The sequence below is a fragment of the Aphelocoma coerulescens genome, chromosome 1 (genome assembly GCF_041296385.1).
Source record: "Aphelocoma coerulescens isolate FSJ_1873_10779 chromosome 1, UR_Acoe_1.0, whole genome shotgun sequence".
Lineage (NCBI taxonomy): Eukaryota > Metazoa > Chordata > Aves > Passeriformes > Corvidae > Aphelocoma > Aphelocoma coerulescens.
In genome coordinates this window covers 3469285-3495216 of record NC_091013.1, presented here as the reverse complement: position 1 = coordinate 3495216, position 25932 = coordinate 3469285, and the positions used below count along the sequence as shown (strand labels likewise).

The 25932-nt window shown below is 42.2% G+C and overlaps 2 protein-coding genes across 5 annotated transcripts in view; both read left to right on the top strand.

Moving 5' to 3' along the window:
* BRWD1 (bromodomain and WD repeat domain containing 1) overlaps window positions 1-11717 on the top strand; it is a 42734-nt gene extending 31017 nt beyond the window's left edge. For 2 of the 3 annotated variants that reach the window (XM_069013717.1, XM_069013896.1), the window contains 7 exons: window positions 10-156; window positions 835-987; window positions 1260-1429; window positions 2859-3094; window positions 3860-4051; window positions 4517-5491; window positions 7991-11717. In XM_069013717.1, coding sequence (XP_068869818.1) covers window positions 10-156; window positions 835-987; window positions 1260-1429; window positions 2859-3094; window positions 3860-4051; window positions 4517-5491; window positions 7991-9117 — 3000 coding nt within the window. In that variant the 3' untranslated portion in view covers window positions 9118-11717. The remainder of the gene's footprint in view (window positions 1-9; window positions 157-834; window positions 988-1259; window positions 1430-2858; window positions 3095-3859; window positions 4052-4516; window positions 5492-7990) is intronic. The other variant, XM_069013798.1, reaches the window with a different exon arrangement.
* A 775-nt stretch (window positions 11718-12492) lies between these two features.
* PSMG1 (proteasome assembly chaperone 1) lies at window positions 12493-19547 on the top strand. Of its 2 annotated transcripts, none has more exons than XM_069014034.1 (7): window positions 12493-12645; window positions 12904-13001; window positions 14201-14352; window positions 14709-14771; window positions 16726-16924; window positions 17785-17921; window positions 19011-19547. In XM_069014034.1, the coding sequence occupies exons 1-7, from the start codon at window positions 12524-12526 to the stop codon at window positions 19083-19085; spliced, it is 846 nt and encodes a 281-aa protein (XP_068870135.1). In that variant the 5' UTR covers window positions 12493-12523; the 3' UTR covers window positions 19086-19547. The 2 variants fall into 2 exon arrangements, with proteins under 2 accessions (XP_068870135.1, XP_068870229.1); XM_069014128.1 differs by having other exon boundaries at window positions 12562-12645; window positions 12904-12969.
* Window positions 19548-25932: the final 6385 nt, after the last annotated feature.

Here is a 25932-nt window from a genome sequence, read left to right as displayed (position 1 = left end):
CCCCCCAAGGGACGGGGCTTTAAAAGAGGAAAAAGCCTGAAAAGTGGCTATGATGAAAACTGTTGGAAGAAGCAGTGCATGGAACTGGTGAATTTAATTTTCCAGTGTGAGGATTCTGAACCTTTCAGGCAGCCAGTTGATTTGGATCAATATCCAGTAAGTTCTTCTTAGTAACGTTGATAGATTCTTTTTTTCTTGCTGTCTTACTGTGCCTTGTAGGGAAATAATTTTACATAAATCTGTATTTTCTTAATTAAAGTTTCTTTAAATATGTTTACTGAGCCTGAGCTATGAGTTTAATTTATTTCCCTCTCTTTTAGCTGTTCATGGTATTCTTCCTGCCCCTTCAGTCTCTTTTTTCTCTAAAACCCCAACAAACTTAATTTAAAGGAAAAAAACTTCCTTACAGCACAGAACTTTTCCTGGTGACTTCACATTTTGAGTTTGAGTCTCACTTCAGGCTTTAAAAACATCTTGAGGTTCTCAAAAAAAAAAAAAAACATGAACAGGAGAGAAAAAAAGATCATGGTGTTTTGATGGGGTTTGATTTGGGTTTTTTTTTTGTGGTTGCTGTGTTTTGGGGGTTTTTTTTGACTGTTTTTTGTACCAGGTCTGTTGTTTCTCTTGATAAAATTCATGGGATAATGAAAAGGAGATTTTAAATCAACCAGTCTCAGCAAAAGTGTTGCTTTCTGCCGTGGTGCTTCTCTTTCCACTGCCAGTGAAGATAATTTGTGTAATTTTAGCTACTCCTAAATGACAGAAATAAAATTCAGAAGTGTTTTTTTGCTTTATACTTTTCACAGAAGTCTTTTTTTCATATGTTTTTTATAGGATTACAGGCATATTATAGACACTCCAATGGATTTTGGTACAGTGAAGGAAACTCTGGAAGCTGGAAACTATGACACTCCAATGGAATTGTGCAAAGATATAAGATTGATATTTAGCAATGCAAAATCTTACACTCCAAACAAAAAGTCAAAGGTAGCTGTTAGTAGTTGGGGGTTTATGAATGTCTTAATGAAATTAAATTTTACTTTGCAGTTTGTTTCTCAGTACTTTTGGTAAAGCTGCTGGTTCGGTAGATAGTGAGGAGAAATATGACAAAAATATTTAATATGATATTTCCTGTTTATTTAGTGTTCCATAGGACTGCCTGTGCTTTTCCTATTGCTTTTCTGTACAGTTTTTAATATTACAACTGTTAGGCTTGGATCAAAGGCTCTGTTTTTAATATAAACCACTTCATTACCTAGATTTATAGTATGACCTTGAGATTGTCAGCCCTGTTTGAAGAGAAAATCAGAAGAATTGTTTCAGATTTCAAAAATGGTCAGAAACAGAATGAAAAGCTACGGAGAAACCAGAGGTACACAAGAAGATTTAATAATCAAAGCTCAGTGCAGCAGCCCACCAAAATGCTCAGGTAACTAAATTAGGAATGTCTAAAGATCTATTTCAGCTGACTGATACTCTTATTGACTCTCACATTAAGTCTGTGAAGAGGGGAACAATTGGTTTTTTAAATGGTTTGTAACCCCAGTGAGACTTTTTATAATTCTTATGCTGTAGGAAAAATATGGAAAAAAAAAAATAGGGGCTTTTTTGTAGTATAAAACTGAGAAATATGAAGAGGCAGAAGAGTAGAAAAGGTTGGGGTTTTTTTAATAGTGGAGTCAGAAAATAAATGTTTAACTGAAATAATGAATGAAACAAAGATTTATTTGCTGGATATATCACAAAGATGAAAATCTGCATAAAGTACATATTTTGTCACATACAGAATAAAGTCAGTCCTGTGGAATTTCTAGAAATTGTCACTTGCTGGAGCTTTCAGTTGGGATCTAGATTGGCCTTTTCTCTTTTGAAGGCAAACAGACTTTTGACACAATTGTTGTTTGGCACGATTAACTCATGTTCTTAATTTGCATGTGGGACAAAGTGAGACAAAATACAAAAGCTAAATGTGGTAAATTACTGAAACTGAGCTTTTTCCCTTCTGCTGCTGTCCAGTCTTCTTTCTCTGGCAGGGAAAGAATAGGAAATAAGAATTTTAAGAAAAAATACCTAATTTCAGTGGATTAATTTTATACTTAAAAATAACCACACACCAGGATAGGCAGAAATTGTCTTTTTGAACCTCACTTGTGCTCATGTCTGGAGAATTGTGTGTGACTGCTTACAAGGCAGTGGGGCACAGCAGAAGTGAGGTTTGGGATAACAGAAATAGCATTATACACTTTGTACACCTGGATGAATGTCTGAAAACCTGCAATGTAAGGAAAAAAACTGACAAAACAGTTCTGTAGGTGAAAATAATTGACACAGCAGGATGGCAGGTAGCACTCAGGCGTGTGTAGTAAGGAAGAATCAAATTAGTGAGGTTTTCTTTATTTTAACCAGTGAACTGTCTGTAAGGTTCCACCTTCTGTGTGTGTTGGGAACTCAAGTTTATTGTGGAATAATGTTAGTCTGGAGAGCACTTAGTTTGAAGCTTATGTGCAATTATCCAGAGGCTGGGAGCCCAACAGGAATTGAGGCTGCTGCTGCAGCTTCCTGGTGAAAATAAGAGAACAAGAATTGTCTAGAGGACATCCACCATTAAATTCTCTGTTTCTCAGAGCAGAGAAAGATTGTCTCCTCTTGTATAACTTCACTAGGAGTGCAGACTGTTACTTTAATGAAACCATTTCATGTTTATCCTTGTCAGAGTTAAAATTGTCCTATACCACATTAGCTCATAAATTACCCTCCCAGAAATATAAAATCCTATTAAATGTTGTTAAAATACATAATTGCCTTATCTCACCTAGTTTTACCACCTGTGTTGCTTTTACTACTTTTGCTCTCTCTAGAAATTTGAAACAGAAACCATTAAAGTCTCAGGCCAAACTTGAATCTGAGCAAGAAGATCCTTTTCCTCAGCCTACCTCAAGCAGAGCCGCCTGTGTCTCAAGCCATAAACCCAACACTGGCTCCTACAACCAGAGTTCCTCGGGAGAATCCTCAGATTCTGCCTGCCTGGCATCCTTTGAGAGGAATGGAAAAGCCAGATCCACAACACTAACTAATTGTTCTGCTTTATCATCAGGTCAGAGTTTGTAGTTGCTGCAGTTTGCATTCTGAGTTGTTAAACGAGCTTTATGTTTCTGAAATGGAATTTTTTACACAAGGTTTGGGGTTTTTGTGTGATGATGCAGAGTTTTTTATATTTTACTGGATTTTGGACACTTATGTTATTTACAGTGGTTGTTATAAAATTGCTTTGAAATCATGTAGGACACAGTCATTTTACTTCTGTTAATCAAAAAATCTGTCAATGGGAAAGTGTAGAATATTTAATAATTGATACTGTATAAAATACAGGTTATATGCCCATATGTGTGTGTGTATATATATATGTTATATAAAACTTGGCACCCACAATTAGCAAGTGACAGAAGTTTCTGAGACTTAAAAACTTTCCTGTTTTTTCCCTTAAATCTCACCTTGACAAAAATTCAGCTTATTTCAAAGGATAAAAATGCAAGTTCTGGTAAAATCTGTTTGAAAATATTCTCTATTTGGGGTTTTTTTTTAAACATGCTTTTTACTGAAATCTGGTGTTTGAAAAGAGCTGGTTTATTTTATTTGAAACTTAAATACAGGTTAAAGAGGCTTCCTGTCATTGAACACTGCATGAATATGGATTTTGTTGAGACATCAGTTTGATCCCTGTAAGATATTCAGGCATGAGAATGTATTTTAAGATAATGTGAGGAAACTGAAGATTTCCAGGCTCAGCAAAATGTAACTCTTAACTGGAAGCTGTTTAGAATTCTAATTACCAATTATTGCTTTTTTTTTTTTTTTTTAGCAGAGAGTGAAATAGAAGGTTCTGGGGTTTCTTCATCTACTTCCTCATCATCTTCATCCTCCTCAAGCAGCTCAGAAGACAGCAAAGGCTGTTCTGGGGCTGCTGTGTCCCCTCCCCTGCACAACGGGGTGTGCAGGAGGAACAGCAGTCGCAGGCTGACTCGGAATCGAGCTGCTCAGAGGAAACAGACAGGTATGGTGGCAGGAGTTTCTTGTGGACAGCAAGACACGTCCATATTTATATGTATTTTTATATATATTTATAAAAATAACTAAGTGTAGTTAGTTTTTTTTTTAATTGTTGCATATGTAAGATACGCATTTTTTTATTGGTGCTAATTTTGAAGCTCTCAAATACTACACAACTTTTAAAAGGATTTTTTTTCATGACTTAAGGGAGAAGGGCAGAAACCAAGAGCTTGGTGAGAGGAAATGTCTTGCAATATTTTATATTTTAAGAAAAAAAGCAGCAATTCATAAAGAAGTTCTAATTGTCACAAAATCAGCACGCATCTGAAACTTGTGACAGCAAAAGCACGACTGTCACGAGGAATATATTTCATGCATCATGTCTGTGGGTTGAACCTCTCCCAGTTTTGACAAGTCTTCAAAGCTGCTATTATATATTTAAGATATTAATCTCTGCTTTCCTTTACAGGAACACTTCTTCAGGAGAACGGGAATACGAGGAAAACAGTCAGGAAAAAGTTCTATGGAAGTGACTCTGAAAACCCTTCGGTGGTGACATCCGAGTCCCTCAGCAACAGCACGGGCAGGCACAGGAAAACCCCCCGCAGGAGCGCTGCTGTGGCTGCCAATAAACTGAGGCTGATGAGTGACGTGGAGGAAGAGGTGTCGAGCTCGGAAAGTATCGGAATATGCAGGAACAGGAAGCTGCCCCACCGGAACGCCTCGGCCGCCGCCAGGAGAATGCTGCTGGAGGGATCCGAGGATGAGGCAGGCCTAAAGTCTGAGAGTGACAAAGAAATAGAAGAGCAGCTCACCAAGAGGAAAAGTCTGTCTCAGCCTGGCTCCTCTGCTCCACGAAGGAAATTCGTCAGTGAGTCTGAGAATGGAACCTCGGATTCTGAGCCAGACACGCAGACGAAGCAGAGGAGCTGGCAGAGCAATGGTCACAGACAGCTCCGGGGTCCCATCTGCTCTCTGTCTCCCAAAGTGAAAAGTCCCACCTTAGACTTTTCAGAGGAGGACTCCAAAAGCCATAATTCGGAGGATGGGAGCAGCCAAAAAGTTTCTGATCAGTCAACATCGGCCCATGCTAAGGCTGCAGTCAGCAACTCTGAGGATGAGGTGGACTCTGAGTTGGACAGGTGGAATGGCAGGAAAGTCTCTGGGCTGCAGCTCGCTCCTCCTTTAAAAAAAGCAAAAGTCTTGAGTGATTTAGAGGACACAGCAGAATCTGAAGCAGAAGCCAGAGGGGAGGGGGAGAGTTTTGTGTGGGAGAGCTTGGTGCCCACTAGGATTATAAGGAGTTCCAAACCTGGAGCTGCCTCCAGCTTCCATCGCTCTTCTGATTCGGAAGAGAGTGACTCCAATAACAGCAATTACTGTGAAACTTCTGCAAAAGCAAAGATGAGGAAGAGGAAAGGAAAAACAAAAATCGTTAGAAAAGGTAACATTTTTAAAGTTTAATCCCTCTGTTTCTTAATACTGAGTAGATGACAGAGAAAATCTCTAAGGGAGCAGAGCGTTCTCTCCCTTTGTCCTGCTCCTTATTTTGAGGATTTTGGTAACCAAAACCCTCTAGTTTGAAGTTCTGTTAACTTACCTTGATTTTCTGTTGAGATTTTCTGTGCTAGATTTACAGCTGATTTACAACAGCTATTTTCAGTTTAAAGTAACTTTATTGATAAGTTTTTCAAAATCAAATTGATGGAAAGGTGTTTATATTACATTCTCACGTCCATGGTGTGCACCAGAATCTGAAATGTGATTTGACTTTCAGATTTTATTCTGTCAATGATGTGTAGAGTCCTTAAGACAGAGAGGCACTTGGCAGAAGTAAAATTCATCATTCCACTTGTTTCAGAAAGTTAAATTCTTCGATTTTCGGGTTTTATTCCTTAATTTTATCTGTCACTCAGATCTTTGTGTGCTGGCTGATCGTGATTTAGAGAGTTGTTTTGGTCTGGGTCGTTTTTAAGCCTGTGAGAATGCTGCTGATGTTTATTAAACTGGGCAATGTACATTGTGCCTCCGTATAATCAGGGAATTAGTCCTGATTTGGAATTTGAAAGACTGTTCAGAGGTTGGGGTTTGGTTTTATCCTTCCAAACCTGTCAGTGGACTTTCAAGAATCTTAAGAAAATTGTTGTCTCTTAAGGTGACTCTGTGTTGACAGTTTTCCACAAGGAATATTTACTTGTTTTTTACCAAGATCTTAGTTTTTAATACATATGTAGGGACATATTTATAGAGTTTCTATTTTCAAATAAGTATGTCTTTTATATATATATAAATGTATATGTATATGCACACTGCCCAATTAGCCAGCTCAGTCATTTACGTGGAAGCTTTGCTCTGGTTATTTTTTAAATATATATGATATAAATAACATATAACATACTTTGATATAAAATGAAGTATTTATATAGTTCTCTAGTGTATATTATATAATCTATATTATAGATATGTAGTGTTTAGCATGGGATTTGATCTATTTGAAAAGATTGAAAGCAAAGTTTTCAGATAAATTGTGTCAATACTTTGTGGGCTGCAGTGCCCCCTGCAGCTGAGCTGATTGGAGCTAAGGCTGGATTTTCCTACCCAGTATTCCAGGTTTGGAGTATGGCCTGAACCCCAGGACCCCTTGCTGAACCAGACTTTTGCATCTTTGTGGCTCCCAGTTTTTATGGGTAGCTAGTTTAATGCTCCCTCTCTCTGCCTGTGCCACCTGGCTGTCCCTTTGCAGCTTTTAATTCTGGATGTTCAGTGGGGAATTCCCATACATTTCATTATGGATTTGTTCCAAAGTTAAGATCTCGTATGCCAAATATAATTTTAATATTCTGGCAGTGTTGCAGAAAGGCTGGACTGTTTCATTCTTTAGCCTTGTGTTCCAGCTACTTAATAGTATTGGAGGACAGTGCATAAGATAAGATTTAACTCTTCTTCTTCTTAGTCTGTGGATTAATTCACCTTTTATACAGTATTTTGCAGTGTTCAGCAGAAATGTGTTGTGCTTTGGCCATAAAATCACACAGTACAACTACTACAAGTAGTAATATTTATCTGTCATTTCTGGAAACTCTTAATAAATAAAGGAAATTAACTTTGAAAGCATAAAAATAGGAATATGCTGGAGTAGTACATAAAATTATTTATATTGAAATAACGACCAAATCTGGTATATGAAGAGATTATTAATACTGGTACTCAGCTGGACATTGGAATTTGTCTCATGATTTTTCCCTCTTAGTATTTTTTTTAAATTTACTTCAAGAACTTCTGCTTTTGATTTTTTAAATTCATATGTATGAATAATTGTTTTATTTAGAAGGGAAACACTGATCTTCATAGCACCATTCACATGATTTACAGACTGAATATCTGTTTTAAAACCCAACATAAGAAGCAAGTTATGTATTACATAACAAACTACTAACAGAAGTGCTAAAGTCACTAAGGAGCTAAAAGGTTTCAGTGTTCTCCACCTGAAGCCATCTAAAATTGTGAAACTTGCATCTACATGAAATATTATAGTTTCCTTTTTAGATTAAAAAGGTCTAAAAGTCTAATTAGTGTTGCAAATTTTATTCTAGTAAGAAAAATACAACTGTTAATGATGTAAGTATTAATAATATGAAAGCATTTGTTTGCTAAGCTAGGTAAGTTGTAATTTCTGAGCTAATTAACAGGGTGATGCTAAAGAATGCGTTTTTGAGACAATGAAATGGTTTGAAAGTGACACAATCTCAAGAGTTAAAGGTATCCCTGGGATACTGATGGAATTTTTATTAAAGAATTGAGATAAATTGCACTTAACAGTTGAAATCAAAATAAAATCCATCATTTGTGTATTTCATTAAAGGTGGCACCATTTGGGCATAATAAACGAATGATTTCAGGAACGTAAGACATTAAAAAGAACTTTTTCCTCTTCCTTTTGTAGAAGCAGCATCAGAGGAGGCTGGCCAGAGTGCCAAAGTGCTGCGGAGCAGGACGTGCATCATCAACTACAAGAAACACATCAAGGTGTCCAACGTGGCGGAGAAGAAGAACCCCCGCAGGTGTGCCACGCTGGCAGCCAATAAGATCAGGATCATGAGCGATGCAAAGGAGGAATTATCAAGCTCAGAAAGTGTTTACCCCGTCAGAAAGAACCGCAAGCAGCTCCAGGGCAGTGTGGCGTCAGCCTGCAGGAAGAAGCTGTTCGACAGCTCGGAGGTGGAGGCTTGTTCCAAGTCTGAAAATGAGAGAGAACAGGTTTCTGGCAGGAAAAAGCTTTCCTGCCCTGAGTCTTCTGTTTCTAAAAGGAAATATATTATTGAGTCTGAGAATGAAAGGACTGACTCGGAGACAGAGACTCGGAAGCAGAGCGATGACCACAAGGAGCCACACAAACCCCTCTGTGCTGCAGCTCTGAACAATTTTGACTACGACTCCTCAGGGGAGAATTCCACAAACCACAGGGTAGAAAATGGGGGAAACTGGGGAATTTCTAGGCAGGCAGCTTCAGCCCACAACCATTGTACGAGTAACTCTGAAGAGGAGGTAGATTCTGACTTAGCTAAACTTGAAACTAAAAATACCAGAGTAGCAGCAAATAAAAAATCCAGAGCTTCTTTCAAGAGATCAAAACTGGTGGGTGACTTCAAAGAAACAGCAGAATCCGACACTGGAGGGAAGAAAGAGGAGAAAAGCTCTGTTTCCGAGGATGTGGAAGCACCCGGGACTGCAGGAAGCTCCAAAGCCAACTTCAACAGTTTCTCCTCGGACTCTGGAACTGATAACACCATCTGCAGCGACGCCACGGAAACGAGGAAGCGCAAGAGGAAATCAAAAACCACCAGGAAAGAAATCCCCAACCTCGACTCGCTGAAGCCTTCCAGGAGGCCGCAGCGGAGGAAACGCTGGAAAGGCAGGCAGGAGCAGGACTCGGAGGACGTGGAGTACGGCGAGTGCAGGCGGGCCCGGCGGCGCTCCAAGATCCGCACGCGCAACGGCGGCCGGCGGACTGTGCGCTACAACGACGACGACGACGACAGAGCCCTCGAGGACGCCGAGTGCGAAACGTAACCTTAACAAAAGGAAAGCCAGCCCATCTCTTTTTATTTCTTTTTTTTTTTTCTGTTTTTTTTTTCTTTTTTTTTAATGGTAATAGCACTAGAACTCCTGATGGATGCTGGCTCTTCTTTGTCCTACATTTCAGGGAATATATTTATATTTTTCTATGAAAAAGTTATGAATGTGATTAGATGATGACTTTCTCCTTTTCGTATTTTGACTTGCACTTGCCTGCCCATGTAGCAGCATTTAGCACAGATGCCAAAATGTGCCTCATTATAGGGGCAATTTTTTGTCTTTACTGGTATTTTATTACATATAAACAAGAGTTAAAAAATGTTAAAACACTGCAAACAGGTTAATAGCAGTATGTTGAGTATTATCATTATGGGTGCTGCAATGAAATACTACCTAGGTCATGCAACATTCAAGAACAGATTTCAAACATCTCTAATGCTGTATGAAATCATCTACAATAGAAACAGGCTTCTAAATAATAGTACACACTCTAAAATCCTGGTGGGTGCAAACATTGCATCAAAAGAGGAATGAAAAGGCTGTAACTTCACAACTTGATTCAGTGCAGGTGTGAAATGTTCTGTGCTGGCATTGCTGATAAGCAGTTACCAGTGAAGAAGTTTATTTGCCAATTCCAGAGGCTTTGGTGAAGAGAGGGTTCTGCTGACAGGTAGTACATCATTAATGTGACTTCTATACTGTAAACTTTAAAATTATGAAATGCAGGTGAACTCTTGGGCCTAAGGGTTTTTGTGTGTTTTCTTTATAAAATAGAAAAACAAACAAAACACTTGTTCTGTTTTCTTTATCCGTGGAAAGCTTGAGGTGCAGGATTCTGACATTCCAGACCTTTTTTTGCTACGTTTCTGTTGTTTCTCCATATTTAAAGTGTTTGAATGTTGGATTTCCCATTGATTAAACCTTACCAGTTTCTGAGCATTGCAGCGCATCTCCTGTTTTCACAATGTTTGAGGTGGCTCCTGTTGACAAGAAAGAAAACTTCTTCAGGAAAATATGTGGAAGTTCCTGATTGAACACATTTCAACGACAAATACACACAGCAACTCTTAATTTCTTAGTTTTCCCTGGAATTGTGTTGCTGGGAGCCCCATGACAGCTGCCCTCAGCCCAACACCAGGGAATCTCTGCTCCTTCCCCACTCCGGGGTTCCTCCTCTGCTCTGCAGCTTCCCCTTCTCACCCTTGGGAGAACTTGGTGATTCCTGATTTCATCATTCAGTAGAAGATGTGGCAGAATCTCAGATTTATCCTAACCCAGCTCATTTGAACAGAAATAGCAAGTTTGGGAATTGGTTTTCCAGCAGATTGGACCTGGTAGTGGGATCTGGAAGGGTTTGGGGGTAAAAAAATGTAGCGTGGCTGTACAATCCCAGTGGATAATGGCAGAACTCCTTGTACAAATGGAAATGCATCATGGAAAAGGGAGCTGGTATCAGTGAGAGCCACTTCTCCATCCCCCTCACTGACATTGTTGGTATTTGCCATCACTTTGCTATCCAGGATATTACCTTGGCATAGAGAAATGCCTTTTTTTTTCCTGAAAGCTTCCATGTGAAGTCCAAATATAGTTTAAATCATTCTTGCCCCAGGAAATTTTATTTAGAGCATAGTCTTTAATAGGATGCAGCAGAATTTTGTAAATTCAAGATAAATGTTTGTCTGGATTCTTTATTTGGTTTCTGAAATACGAACACAGTTGTGTTTAGCAATGAAATTTGAAAATGGCTTTGTGTTTTCTTTGAGGGGCAACCTTTGTTACAAGGTAGTAAGTCCACTATTCTTTTATATTTTCCACAAGTTTCATTGTTTAGCAGCTGCTTATTATCAGTGTTCTCTGGAGCACAACCTCCAATTTGGGAATAACTGAACGTCAGAGTTTTTATTAATTTTCGGTTTGAACAGCTAAAATTTGGCTGGTCAGTTTGTATTTCTAATCTAGGCTTAGATTTACAAAGCTGGTTTTCCTTCAGGTGCTGTATTCTGTCATAGTGCACCCACATGTTCATGGTGATCCCTGAAAGCTGGAGAAGGTTCTGGCCTCTGCATCTGTAGATCCCAGAGGGTACCACTGCCTTGGGGTCCCTAAACACTTTTATTTTCTAAGCAAAGCATGTGCTGGTCTGTATTTCCTAATTCTATACACCTAGACAGTGGGAAGAGAAATTATTAAACTGGAAAGGTATTTTGACTCTTTCACCCTTTAAAAGTTTATTTATTTTTAATTTATTTAAAGGAGCATGCTGACTGTTAAGAGAACTGGTTCTTTTCAGCCTTGCAGAAGGGAGTCTCTTCACCTTCCTTTAAGTGAGCATTCTTGGTTTGGTCTAGCTGTACTCAGGGAAGTAAGTAGTAGACCTGTAAAAGTAGATCTTTATTTAATGTGACTTTGGGGGAGTGTTTTGGTTTGTTTAAAAGCAGGACCTGCATCTGTGAAGGTGATCAGGCAGAATGAACAGAGGGAAACATTTAAAGTGCAGGACAGAACCATAAAGGAATCAGATACTTTAGTGTTAAAGGCTTTGATGATGTACATGTGTTAGTGGACCAAAGTAAAGCTGTACATACACCTGGAAATGTCACTGTGCTCTTATTTGGTTCAACCAGGCCCAGGGCTGCGTCCTGCCCTTGGGTCACAACAACCCCATGGAGCTCCAGGCTGGGCAGAGGGGCTGGAAAGCTGGGAAAGGCCCTGGGGGTGCTGTGCCAGCGGCTGGACACGAGCCCAGGGGTGCCCAGGTGGGCAAGAGGCCACTGGCACCTGGGCTGGATGAGGAATTGTGTGTCCAGCAGGAGCAGGGCAGGGATTGTCCCTCTGTGCTGGGCACTGAGAGGCCCCTCGAGGGCTGTGCCCAGTTCTGGCTCCTGCAGGAGAGCCCTGGAGGGGCTGGAGCGTGTCCAGGGCAGGGAAGGGAGCTGGGAAGGGGCTGGAGCCCCAGGAGAGGCTGAGGGAGCTGGGAAAGGGGCTCAGCCTGGAGCAAAGGAGGCTCAGGGGGGACCTTGTGGCTCTGCACAAGTCCCTGGCAGGAGGGGGCAGCCGGGGGGGTCGGGCTCTGCTGCCAGGGAACAGGGACAGGAGGAGAGGGAACGGCCTCAGGCTGGGCCAGGGGAGGTTTAGACTGGATATTTGGAAAAATTTCTTCCTGGAAAGGGTGGTTAACCCTTGGAAGAAGTTGCCCAGGGAGGTGATGGAGTCACCATCTCTGCGAGCGTTCCAGAGGCGTCCGGATGTGGCACTTGGGGCCGAGGTTCCGCGCTGACGGGGGCGGTGCTGGTGCCGCGGGCCACGGAGATGGTGCCGCCGTCTCTCCCCCCGCGGTGACCCCGGAGCCGCCCGGGCTCTGTTCCGGCGGGGCGGGGCCGCGCAGGCGCGGGCGGCGGCCATGGCGACCTTCTTCGGGGAGGTGGTGGTGGCCCCGTCCCGGGCCGGCCTGGACGAGGAGGAGGAGGCGCGGGAGGAGACGCCCGAGGACCGGGAGATCCGCAGGGAGATCGAGAAGAAAAGGTACGGGCGGCGCTGTTCGGGGGTGGTCAGGCTGGATCTCAGGGAAAGGTTCTTCCCCCAGAGGCTGCTGGGCAGTGCCCAGGCTCCCCAGGGAATGGGCACGGCCCCGAGGCTGCCAGAGCTCCAGGAGCGTTTGGACAGCGCTGCCAGGGATGCCCAGGGGGGAATTGTTGGCGTGTCCATGCAGGGCCAGGGGTGGGACTGGCTGATCCCTGTGGGTCCCTTCCAGCTCGGGCTGTTCTGTGGTTCTTTTCCCAGGGAGGTCGATGTCCTGTGGACCTGGAAGTCGGGCGGCTGTGCCGAGGAGCCCTTGGTGTGCTCCAGGTTCGTTGTGGCCATAGGAAGGAACGCTGCGGGTGCGTGCAGAACCAGATGCTGCTGGGGTTTTGGGGGTAAATTGGAGGAGGCAGAAGGTGGGAGGGAGGTGTAGTTGTGCCAGGGCATTCCCTCCTTCAAGCCCCAGTGTCCAGCCTGGCCTTGGGCACTGCCAGGAATCCAGGGGCAGCCCCAGCTGCTCTGGGCACCCTGTGCCAGGGCCTGCCCACCCTCCCAGGGAACAATTCCTGCCCAATCTCCCATCCAGCCCTGCCCTCCTTGAGTTGAGGTCGTTCTCCCTTGTCTTGTCATCCCAATACCTTGTGAAAAATCCTTTTCCAGCTTTCTTTAAGCTCCTCGATTTACTGAGTGTGCAGCTCCTCATTTAGGAGCAGAGGTTAAACTTGGAGGCAGGTGAGTTTTCCAGAGAAAGCTGAAGGTCCTGTGTCCATGTAAAATGCGGGTTTTGTTACAGCTGTTTATTCCTCCTGAAAATTGATGTATTTTCAGTTGAACGGGAAAAATGAAGTATGTTTTAATTTGGGGTTTTAGTTGGGGCAGTCCCCCTTTTCCTTTACCTGGCTTTTGTTTGGTAAACTCTCCGGGATTGTTTGTTAATTGGCAAAAGTTTTGTTCTAATAGCACTGAGAAGTCTTGCTTGCAATTAAGTTGCACTTAGATGGCATTTAGATTTTATCTAAGTTAACTTTGCTAATTTGTTTGGTTTTGGTTCAGGTTTTTCCTCTGAAAATAGTAATAGAAATTTTGGATCTGTCTTCTGTAGCTTTTGACAGGAATCTGATTTATGAACATTTTTGCAACACTCTTGCCTTGTTTAGAATCAATGTAATAGTTCTGCCTTGCTGCTTCTGTGATTTTTGTTTTTGATCTGTTGTATCTGCTATGTCAAAAAGTATTAGAGACTTAATATTTCACATCCTTAATTAATACTAAAAGAAATTGAAGTTGGTTGTAATGATATAATTCTTAAGAACAAGTGATTTTTATGTTAGGGATCTGTATATGTTGATCAGCTCTTCATATTTTCAAATTTGGATGCAGTGGGGCTACTCACATTGCTGATGTTTCCTGGATTTGGACAATAAATTGAAGTGGATAAAAATGAGTTATTCTTCCTTCAAATTGCAGAAGAATTAACTATTTTAGGCCAGCTATTTATCTGTGAGAGAGAGGTTTTATTCTTTATAAATTAACAGTATTTTTTTTTTTATTTTTGCAGCTTTCCTGTCATCTTTCATCCTGGATTCTGTGTGCTGGGAAGTGGTTGGAGTTGTGAAGCTGTGGAATGAGTGGTGCCGGACATCCAGCACCACAAACGTCCTCCCCACAGACTCTTTCTGTTTGTTCTACAGATTAATATCAGATCCCACAGTAAGTGACTTGAGCATTAATTCCTCTGAGTTTTGGCTTTCTGAAGAAGAGAGCCTTCATCCACCCCCAAACAAGGCACTGCAGGATCATGGAATAATCTCATAAATCATCTGAAGGGTTAATGCTCACTAAAACTCCCTGCAGTTCTGGTGCAGTTCTGTGAAGCTCAGCACAAAGATGTCACAGCCTGATGGCTTTACTGCATTTGTGAGCAAAAAATCCTCGTTGAAACAGAGTTAAAGAAACCCAAAATGACTGATCAAGTTGTCTGCAGCCATATCATCCTTACAGGTGATTATGAGCTGCTGTTGTGCTCTTTAAGCCACTTGCTAACATGACTTTTTACTTTTTTTAAGGTTTTATTGTGCCAGTGTAGTTGCTACGTTGCTGAGGATCAGCAGTTCCAGTGGCTCGAGAAGGTAAAACTGGCAGGGAAATAAACTGAGTAATAAAATCTGAAGGATGGGGATCTTCTTCTCTGGTACTTTAAACATGACAGTGTTAAATAACTTTCCCCTGTGGTTTTCTTTCATGCAATATTCAAAACCAGATAAATTTACTCTCTGCAGGGTCTCTGAAATCCCTTTCTAGATGCTGCCAGTTGTATCTGCTGTAGCCTCCCAGCTAAGTGCAGTCACTCCTTTTGGACAGTGTCAGTTTTGTTGGCCCTTAACCACTTCCCAGACATTTTTCCTGCTTGGTTTTCATTTCCTATGGCTTATTTCAGCTGCATTTTAGCTCTGGGAGAATTCTTCCTTAAAAAAAATCAGCAGCAATTTGTACAGCTGCCAGAGGATCACCAGACAAACCAGTTGTGGAACTCCTGGTGGATGGTGTCAGCTGCTGGGTGTGTTCTGTGCCTTTCCCAAGGGGGAGCTGTAGGGGAAGGTGCCTCCCAGGCAGCATTTGTCCCATTTGTTCCCAGATTTAACATTCCCAGTGCCTCACCCCAGCATCATCCAGGTACAGCAGCACTGCTGGCTCAGTGAAGTCCCTCCAAATATCATCATTTTGACTTTAATAAGATAAAGCCAGGGGCGAATGTTCCGCCTCTTGATTTTCCTGATGGATTTGGGTCACTGCTTTGCCTCGAGGAAGTGTGGCTTATTTTGTCTTGCTGTCTGTCTGCTCCCTCCCTCCCTGCCTTGAAACCTCTGATGGACAAGCAGGAGTTCTGAAGCTGTGGTTAGAGATAAGTACAGCTTTGGTGGGGGATCGTGGCTCATTTTGAAGTGTAGAAACCCTGAGACAAACATTTTTGCTGTATTCCACACATTCCTGCACTTCATCTAGACTGGGATTGCAGAAGAAAGCTGACTGGGGGGTTGTTGCCTTCCCCATTTGTTTGTGGCTACGTGTGATTTTGGGTGTGGGTGTTCATGAACAGCAGGAGTGTGGTTGTACCAAGGCAATGTTCCTGAGTATTTTTAGGCTTTGTGGTTATTGGTATTTTTAAATGTGCAGCAGAAACCTTGTGCTGGCAATCTTTTGCTTTTAATGTGGATTGCAGACTTGTTCTATGTGTAGTAAATCCTGATTTCCTGAGCATCTCCACGAGTCAGATCCTTACACCTGGGTGTGTTTTCTCAGTAAGGGATCACTGACAAATGAGAACACACAGGCTGAAGTTGTGCAGCCAGGCATTCCAGCCAGTGTTCCCAACAAAGCAAGTGGAAAATACGTGGGCTTCTGAATATTTCTGTCAGATGTCTGTCAACAGTGGTGACACAGTGATGGGAGGGAACAGGCAGCTTCCCTTCTGGGATTGGTACACAGACAGAAACAAGCAAGTTTCTGTCACAGTTTCCAAATTCTCTATTTCCTTTACTTCTGTTGGTGTTTTGTGATGGCCAGAATGTTTTGTACTTCAAAACTCTGTTCTTTGAATTTGAGAAAGAGAACCTTAAACTTTCTTTCTCAAATTCAACTTGAACAGAATTAACTAAAATCAGAGTATTTAAAATAAAGACTCTTAAATTATTGTAGGACATCCAGGGAGCACAATTTTCATTTCAAATGTTTTGCAGCTCAGTGAGCTCCCTGTTTCTATTTGCAATCCTTTTTGTTTCTGTAATCACCATTAATTAAAGCAGTAAATCTTAATATATTGAATGGAAAGTGCTGAAGACCTTAAACCTCTCCAGAAGATCACTAGACTTGGTAAACATGTCACCTGTTCTTTTGGGGTTTTTAATCTCCATCCCAAGAGCAATACCTGGGAAATTTCTACCTGAAGGCTGTGAATCAAACCTTAGTACTCTTGCAGACCTGAGTTTAAGTGCCCTTTGCACTGAAATTGAAATGAATCTTTGAGGTTTTTCTGCTTTTGTTGTGAAAAGAGAAACTTTCCTGATGTATTTTTTTTAATTTCAGGTTTTTGGCTCCATGCAGAAGAAAGGCTTGCAAGTAACCATCCTTTCCACATGTCCTGTAGCTGATTATAAAACTCAGGAATCCACTCTAACACTTGCATCTCCATTCCTGAAAGCCTTGAAGACCAAAGAATTCCAAGACCAGGTCTGCTGCCCGCTGCTGGAGCAGCCCAACATTGTGAGGGATCTTCCTGCTGCTGGTACTTTGCAGTTCCAATTATTTACAGGGCTGCTGGTGGCAACACAAAATTCCCTTTGAGGAGCATCCCACTGCAATTAGAATTTTTGCTTGATTGTGGGAACTGGCTGACAAGTGAGCTCTTTAAAAATTATTTCCTAATAGTTTCCCTTCTTACATTTTACCCTGGAAAATAAGGATGAGTTTCCAAACAAATCCTTTTACCCTTTGTGTGTGGGACAGAAGTAGTGGAAAATTATTTAGTGTAGCCTTACAAAGCCTATTGTACAGTGAGTTTTTTTTTTTATTTTACTTAGGAATTAAGTAAGGTTTATTAAGAATTGTTTTCATCTGAGCATCCAAAGTAAAGGCTCATAAAATCCTTTTGTACATTACTGGTAAGGAAGGTTGCACAGTGCTGCTGATCAACCTCATGGGAAAGTTAGATTCAGTTTTATTATCTAATTTAATAAAATCCTCGAGCTTTCCATTTTCCAATCCCAAATGGTAGCAGCATGAGGAAAAACTTGTCTGGCAGGAGCTAAAAGTGGATGATTTTCTCTTGTTCACATTTTTTTATGTTTGTTTTTTTGTTTGGGTTTCTTTTTTGGGTTTTTTGCAGCTGTTGATACTATTTTTATTTACCAACAGTACAGTTTCCAGTTAAGGTATTTGCCAGGAAGAAATGCCTGCATTTAACTAATTTTTGGTGGTTTTATTTCCTTGTCTATCTGGAGGACGAGGGATGGCTGCTCCAGCAGTCAGGATTCTGAGCAGTTAATTTAGAAACTTCCATGGGTTTAAAGTTCTGATTTTTGTACCCAGAACTGAGATTCCTTTTCTGCTGAATATAACACAAATTTTCTTTTGACTTGTGTTTAGTTCTGAGTTACTGTCAGGTGTGGCAGATCCCTGCAGTGCTGTATCAGTGTTACACTGATGTCATCAAGCTGGACACGGTTACCATTGAAGCCTTCAAGCCTCTGCTTTCTTCTAAACTCCTGAAGAGTTTAGCCAAGGTAAAATTTCCTATTTAAAATTAATGGGAGCTGTGGGCTTGTTTTGTCTGTTTTCATCTCTTGCATTCTGCTGTTCGTGTGCTTCTGAGGGGGTTTCATCTGAAGAGGCAGAAAAATACAGATTTTAATGGCAGTGCTTGCACCTGCTGTAACATCTGTGTGGCTTAGAAATAATGAATCCACAGCTTCCCTCAAAACTTCATTCTGAGTTTTTGGGCTCTTCCAGTGGTATGAGTCTATCAGGGAGGGATTTCTTGTGCTTGTGTAAGCTGCAGTTTCCTTTGGAGTTGTCTCATTTAAAACTTCTAAGCTTTTTGTTGTGTGGTTTTTTTTAATTTTACATTCATATACCAGATGGCTCCGTTCTAGTTGTGTATCTGCCTGTCTTCTGGCATACAGGAAAGCTTCTTAAAATACCCATTTTGATCTATAACTTTTTTGCCACTAAAAGACCAAACTTCTGAAGATGATTTTTAACATTTTGGCACTAATCCAGCAGCTGTGAAATCCAGCCTGGCCTTGGACACTTCCAGGGATGGGGCAGCCACAATTTCTCTGTGCCAAGGCCTCACAGTAAATCCCACTACTCCCATAAATTCCCACTGCAGCTCCTGAAATGAATGTTTTGCTCTTTCTGAAATGTTTTTAATTGAATTTTAGTTGGTTGAGAACACTTTGAACCCAGATTTAAATGCCAAAGAGCTCTGTGTGCACTGAGGTGTTTATTTCAGCTCCAAAGTCAGTTGTCAGTAGAGCTCATTCTGTTCTGCTGAATAAGTCTGACTAAGACATTAAGTATTTAAACTCTGCAGGAGAACAATGACAAATACAGAGACTTTCCCCCTCATATCCAGGTTAGGAGGAATGCAAAATAAGTTAGGAGGAATGCAAAATAATAGATCCCACTTTGTTGCTGAGCTGCAGATTCCTATGGATAACTTCATTCAGAAGACCTGAGTTTTGCTCACAGTTAATATTTTAATAAAAGTGATGTTCAGAATAATAAAAAAGGGAACAGAGGCCAGTGGAGGAGCTCTTGTTTCGTTCCCAGCAGCGTGGGTGATGCTGATCCTCTCTTCCTTTCCCCAGGATGCCTCTGAAAGCACAAAGGTTTTGAAGAAGTTCCTGACAAGCAGTGAAACTCACAATAATATCTACATCTGACAAGGACATTTATGCTGCACTTTTGTAGACTCCACTTTCTTCTCTAGAGGACTTCTGGGAACTTTTTTTTTTGTCCCTTAAAAGTAGAATAAATTCCAGTAGATTCTTACTTTTCCACTCATTTTTGTTGCTTTTAACTTCATCACTGCGAACACCCTCCTGCATGGCTTGGGAGACTTTCTTCCAGAGTGATTTTAGGAAAGACACCTTGGGCATGAAAAGCAACTCCTTTTTCTCCTCCTGAAGGGATTGTCTTACCTGAAAGTATTCCTTTTATATGTAAAGGAGGAAATGCAGTTCAGGAATTCTGTCTTTATCTAATGAGAACTCTCCTTTTTTTACTTTACTTTGAGACCTGAAGGTTTTTCTAATATGTGATGCTCTTCAAAGATTTGTCTGTGATGGAGAAAATACACTCTGTCCTTTTACATCCACAAATACAGCGAATTTTGTTTGCATTTACTTATGGCTCCACATGCCCTTTTTAATGTATGTATTGATACAAAATACAGTAATTCAAGTGTGGTAAACGCCTTTAAAACTTGCTAGTGGAAAATAACCTCCTCTTCTCAAAGGGGCTGGCAGGATCACAAGCTGCTTCAGCTGGATTTGCCAGGGCCAACTGATTTAATCCACTTTAAAAACACCAAAATTTGGGCAATGGTAGGAAAAATAAAAGATCTCTTGTGCAGAGCGTGTGAATTTTAGAGGAAAGTGAAAGTTTTTAAAGTGTCTCAAAAAAATTCCCTGGAAGTTGGTAACAATTCCAGCAGTTTATTTAAAGTATTAACTAGGATTGAGGTGCAGCTCTGAGTTGCACTCTATGTTTAATTTAACATTTTGTTGAAGAAAATGCTGTTAAAGGAGGTATTAATTTGCTCCCAGGTAATTCTGTTCTCTGCTGAGTGTAACTTTGACTTACACTGGATGCTCAGTGGATATTTTTGAACAGTGTTTTCCTTCACAGAACTGTCATGGATTTAAATTTCACTTCAGGTAACAGATAAGCAGATCTTGCCTAAAGTGCTGGATTTTGAAACTGGATTTTGGAACAGATTCTGAAGCTTTCTTGGGGTTTTTTTCCCCATTTCTGTCCATCCTTTTGATTCAAAAATTTGTTTCATGTGTGAGCTGAGCTGAGAATTCTGTTGATCTGAAAGTTGGCTGCACCATTTTCTTACTTTTATGTGTTTGATTCATAATAAATAAAGCAGATAACAAGAAATACCTTTAAGAGTAAATTATGCAGACCCTCAGAGGAACTGTGAATTTCTTGTATTGGTGTGATCACCCAGGCAGTTTGCAGTGTTTCAAAACAGTTACTATATTACATTTAATTCAGTTTTTACTACCTGGGTTTATGCTGAGGTGTGAGAATGCTCCTAAACACCTTGAATAAAAGTGGCAAACAAAACCCTGGCAGCTTGGGAGATGAAATCGGACTGAAACTTGGTGTTTTGGCAGAATTCTTCAAGGGTTCACTCTTCGTGCTTGGAAGCTCTCCATAGCAGGAAATGTTTATGTAGGATGTGGTAGGGAAGTACTGTAGGGCAGTGAAATAAGAGATTTTAATTTAAAATTCTGTCTTTTCCCATAGTTTGATGTAGGAAACAGCTCAGATTCACCCCTTAAATATTGTGGAAGCCTCAGAACTAATGATGAACTGTGTCTCTCATAAGATGTGAGTGTTGACTGAAGATTTTTTTTCCATATTTGAATGTTGCTGCCTTTTTTATTTTCCCTTCTGTGCTCTCCAGTATCTACCAAGAGCCTGCAGTGAGGCTTTCTTGTTTCCTAACAGCTGCTGGGTTTAATCCTTGTAGGAGTTCACAAACTTCAGACTTGTCAAATGTGGCAGATGGCTTCAAAGCTTTGGGGGAAGAAGTTTGAAATGTGGTTGTGTAAGACTTGGTTTCTTGAGGTGTTTGCTAAATGCAAATTGTGAAACCAGAGTAAGCTGTGAGACTGGAAGAGAGGGGTTTTTTTCCCACTTTTTAAAGCCATTTAAACCACTTTTTACCTTTTTTTTCAGTAACACTAATCTGTCTTCTCCTGAATGTCTTCCAAACCAAGGGTTCTTCATAAGTCCACTCTCCTTTGTCACGCTGCAGAATTTATTTGGTAGGCAGAGGTGTTTTCCCATTCCTGAAGGCTCTGACTCCCATGGTGATCTGCCTGACCTAAAAGTCCTGGATTCAAGGTGCATTTTATGGAGGCTCCTTTGCTTTTGCCTTGGAACCTGTTGGAGTCTGTGCAGTGCAGGCCACAGGTGTGAGAGCAGGGCTGTACAGACAAAGGTCAATTCCAAGCCAGGAAATCTGGGATTTATTTGAATTTCTTACAAAATGGCCACATTTGGATGCCAAAACAATGGTACTGCTGCTGCTCTGCTTTCATTTTCCCTGTGGTTGTGGTCACACACAGCTCTGATGCTCCAGTTGTAGAATTCTTGCAGACTTTTGAAAATGCAGCATGAAAACAGGCCCTGCTCTGCTTCCTGAGTGCTCCTCTATCCCATTATGTTCCCTCTGGATTTCACCAGTGTTGTACCAGTTCTTCCTGTTCCATTTCTCCTGCTGTGAACCACCAGAAGAAGCAGCAGTGCTGTGCACAGAAAAATGAGCCTGAATGTTCCTGTTGGAGCCCAAACCTTGTGGCACTAAAACAGGGAATGATGGAGCTCAGATCCTGAGGGTTGCTTTGGGTGGTTGCCTCCTACCTGGCAAAGTGCTCCCTGAACTTTTGTGTTCCTCCTGCGCACCAGAAATGAGGGAGAAAAGAGATTTATTCTTTTGTTAGTCCATCCTTGATGTTACACAGAGAATCATGGAATGGTTTGGGTTGGAAGGGACCTCAAAGCCCATCCAATTCCACCCCTGCCATGGGCAGGGACACCTCCCACTGTGCCAGGCTGCTCCAAGCCCCAATGTCCAACCTGGCCTTGGGCACTGCCAGGGATCCAGGGGCAGCCCCAGCTGCTCTGGGCACCCTGTGCCAGGGCCTGCCCACCCTCCCAGGGAACAATTCCTGCCCAATCTCCCATCCAGCCCTGCCCTCTGGCACTGGGAGGCCATTCCCTGGCTCCTGGCCCTCCAGCCCTTGGCAATTGTCTCTCTCCAGCTTTCCTGCAGCTCCTTCAGGCCCTGCAAGGCCACCCTGAGCTCACCCCAAAGCTTCTCCTCTCCAGGCTGAACAATCCCAGCTCTGGCAGCCTTTCCTCCCAGCAGAGCTGCTCCATCCCTCTGCTCATCCTGGAGCCTCCTCTGGCCTCTCTCCAGCAGCTCCACGTCCTCCCTGTGCTGGGCCCCAGGGCTGGGGCAGCTCTGCAGGTGGGCTCTCACCTGGGCACAGGGGCACAGGGGCACCATCCCAATCCCTTCCCTGCTGCCCACCCTGCTGTGGATGCAGAGACAGGATTCCCATCATTCCCATTCCTGGGAAAGGTCTCATCTCACTGCACAGCTCCAGCAAACAATTCAAGTCTTCCTAGATTCCATCCTCACATTGGCTCTACCCTGCAAAGTGCTTTGTTGCCAAAGCTTCAGAGGAAGAACATCACTTCTGACATTCTGACTGTAATTCTACAGTTTTTATGCCAAAAAACTGAGAAAGGCAAGCATTTTGTTCTACCTCATTCCTTCTGATTTTTTTTTAGTGTTCTGTGTCTAAAATGCTGACAGATCTAAATGAGCTAAAAATAAAATGAAAGTAAAAGAGATTAATGATTTTACTCTTTTGATGCCATCAGATCTGCACTTTTTCTTCCCCTTTAAATATTTTGGACTGAAAGTTTTGACAGCAGCTGCACATTGCAGCAACCAGCACCTACAGGCACCTCCTCGAGCCAAGTGAGATCACAGCTCTGAGGTCAGGCTTCTTTCCTTTAGAGAAAACACTGAGATCCTGTTGAGAGATCTCCCAGAATAGCTGATGAGCAGAGGTACTTGTGAATGCCATGCAATAAATACTGTGGGAAACCATTAAGTCACAGGGATAAAAATGCAAAGCACTCGTTTCACTTTGATACCAAGGCTTCCTGAGGTGAGGGAAGGCCACAGACCCCAAACTGTGTGTGTGGAAGGTTAAAGTTTTTTCCTTTCAAACCATTGTATAACCAAATGCTTAAAAGTTCTTTGTATGGGAAATTTGGGCCATTGCTTTAAAGTGGGAAATGTTTCATGAGAATGGTGATGTGCCTTCAAAGGACAATTAACATAAAGCATTTCTTGAGAAGACCTCGGGTTCTTCCTCTGTGTTTGAATCAGAGAATTCCAACATGCTTTCATACACTGAAAACTCCATATTTCATGTTCAGCAGTGATACTTTAATTCTTATTTTAGGTTTGACTTGGATCCCTTTTCATGAAATAAAAGCAGCCTTTTTTCTGTCAGTTCCAGAGACTTTAAAGCTGCTTCATGGGGAATTAACAAAAGGGGAGAATAATAATAATAATAATAATAATAATAATAATAATAATAATAATAATAGAGTCATGATCACTGAAGGCAGCAGTTTGATTACTGAACAGATGAACAGAGAATGTACAGCCTCATTTAATTTAAAGAAATAAAACCCCAAAGCAAACGTGGGGGAGGAAAGGTTGTATGAGAACAGAGGCAGCCACTATGGAAAGGTGAGAGCACAGCAGAGAAAACCTCAGCATCCATCATCCTATAAAATTAGAGTTTGAAAGGGTTGTGGTGGAGCCAAAGCAGGTTCTGGGCTGGGTTTGCTGCTCCCTGCTGCCCTCAGAAGCATTCCCAGAGAATGCCTTTGTGCTGCCCCACTGAAGTCACTTCCAAAGTGGGATTATAAAGATATTTTTGTGCAGAATAAGCACAGTGAGAAGTACGAAAAATGCTCTGCCTGGCTATTTCCAGCCTTAAACCCTGGAGGCCACTTGCAAGAGCACCTGTGGATGCTGTCAGAAACAAGCCAGTCTTTTGTTCATTCCTTAGAAAGTGCTGGTGCAGAGCTGTTCAACCTGAGTCCAGAACGAAGAGAGCCCAGTGTAGTTCCATCAGGTTCCTGTGGGGTTTTTTACAACTGGGGGGAAATAATTTGGGATAACCTGGTAGTGCCGTGTCTGAGGAGATGCTCTGCAACAGTGGATTCTGCACCTGCCCTTAGAATTTCCACTTTTTTATGTTCTTCCACTTCCCTGTGAGAAGGTGTGTATAGAGGAATATTTACTTTTAACAACTATTAAAGTCTAGTAGGTTTTTTTAAGAAAAAAATAGTCTGTGAGGTTTTTATGAATAACCTTATTCCCAGGTGTTGTGGGAAGCACATCTCCTATTTTTATGGACGTGAACTTCATCTCCTGCAAGGCTTGTGGTAGAGATCTTATGATTTGAACCCAAATAAGAATCCCAGCTGACACCCTGCCTGGCAAGGAAAGGAATTCTGGATGGTGCAGCTCTGTGTGAGCATAAAGTTCAGTGAAGAATTTGTTGGCTCTAACTGAATTCTTTCATGCATTTCTTCACAGAAAGGGTTGTTAAATATTGGCAGGGGCTGCCCAGGGAGGTTTGGAGTGCCCATCCCTGGAGGTGTCCCAGGAAGGGCTGGAGGTGGCACTCAGTGCTCTGGGCTGGGGACAAGGTGGGCATCGGGCACAGCTGGGCCTTGATGGGCTGGGAGGGCTTTTCCAACCTCAGGGATTCTGTGAATGCTCTACTTTGTGTCCTACTGGACAATAATCCTATTATTTGCTTTCCTGAGCATCCCAGGATGGAGTTGACTGAGGTCAGGTACTCAAAGCTGCAGGTTGGTTTGCCCTATGGTGCCCATTTGTGGCAATGCTGCTTTCTAAGGCTCATGTAAATTTTCGGTTTTTTCAGTTTAATAATTGTCTGAGAAATATCTGGGCAAAAATATTTCCTCAAGTCAGTGCTGGAGATCAAATTTAGTATCATCTCAGTTTTGAGATGGTTTTTAGCTCTATTCTGGTTCAGGCTCAGCTGTCTCTGATTTTTTTGAGGTAAAGCAGTAAATCGTCTTTTTCATAGAACTATAGAATCAGAGAATGGTTTGGGTTGGAAGGGTCTTTAAATGTCATCCATTTCCACTCCCTGCCATGGGCAGGGACACCTTCCACTGTCCCAGGTTGCTCCAAGCCCCAGTGTCCAACCTGGCCTTGGGCACTGCCAGGGATCCAGGGGCAGCCACAGCTGCTCTGGGCACCCTGTGCCAGGGCCTCATCACCACCCTCATAATAAAGAATTCCTTTCTAATATCCAATCTAACCCTACTGTCTTTCAGTTTGAAGCCATTCCCTGGCTCCTGGCCCTCCAGCCCTTGGCAATTGTCTCTCTCCAGCTTTCCTGCAGCTCCTTCAGGCCCTGCAAGGCCACCCTGAGCTCACCCCAAAGCTTCTCCTCTCCAGGCTGAACAATCCCAGCTCTGGCAGCCTTTCCTCCCAGCAGAGCTGCTCCATCCCTCTGCTCATCCTGGTGCCTCCTCAGACCTGAGGAGCTCAGATGGTGCTTTGGGTGCTTCTTGAGGTAGTGGCATCCACCTCTGCACCATGGGACAGACAGAACTATTATGGGAACTTCTCCCTTGCAGCAATACAGCGAGTGCTTCCCCTAAATACGAGTTTTTGCATGAAACTCCACTTTCTGTGGTCTTCAGAGCAGCTCAGCAAAAGCACAGGCTGCAGAAGGGGGTTCTCATGCTGCACATGCTGGTGTGAATTGTGTCCATGTCCTTCTTCCCAGCTGGGACCCAAATTCCCAGAGCTCTGCACCACTGAGCACAGCAGGTGAGAGGCTCCTGGGCATTCCTGACAAAGCACCTCAAAACAGGAATAAATACTGAGTGTTACCAGTGAAGAGCGAGCAG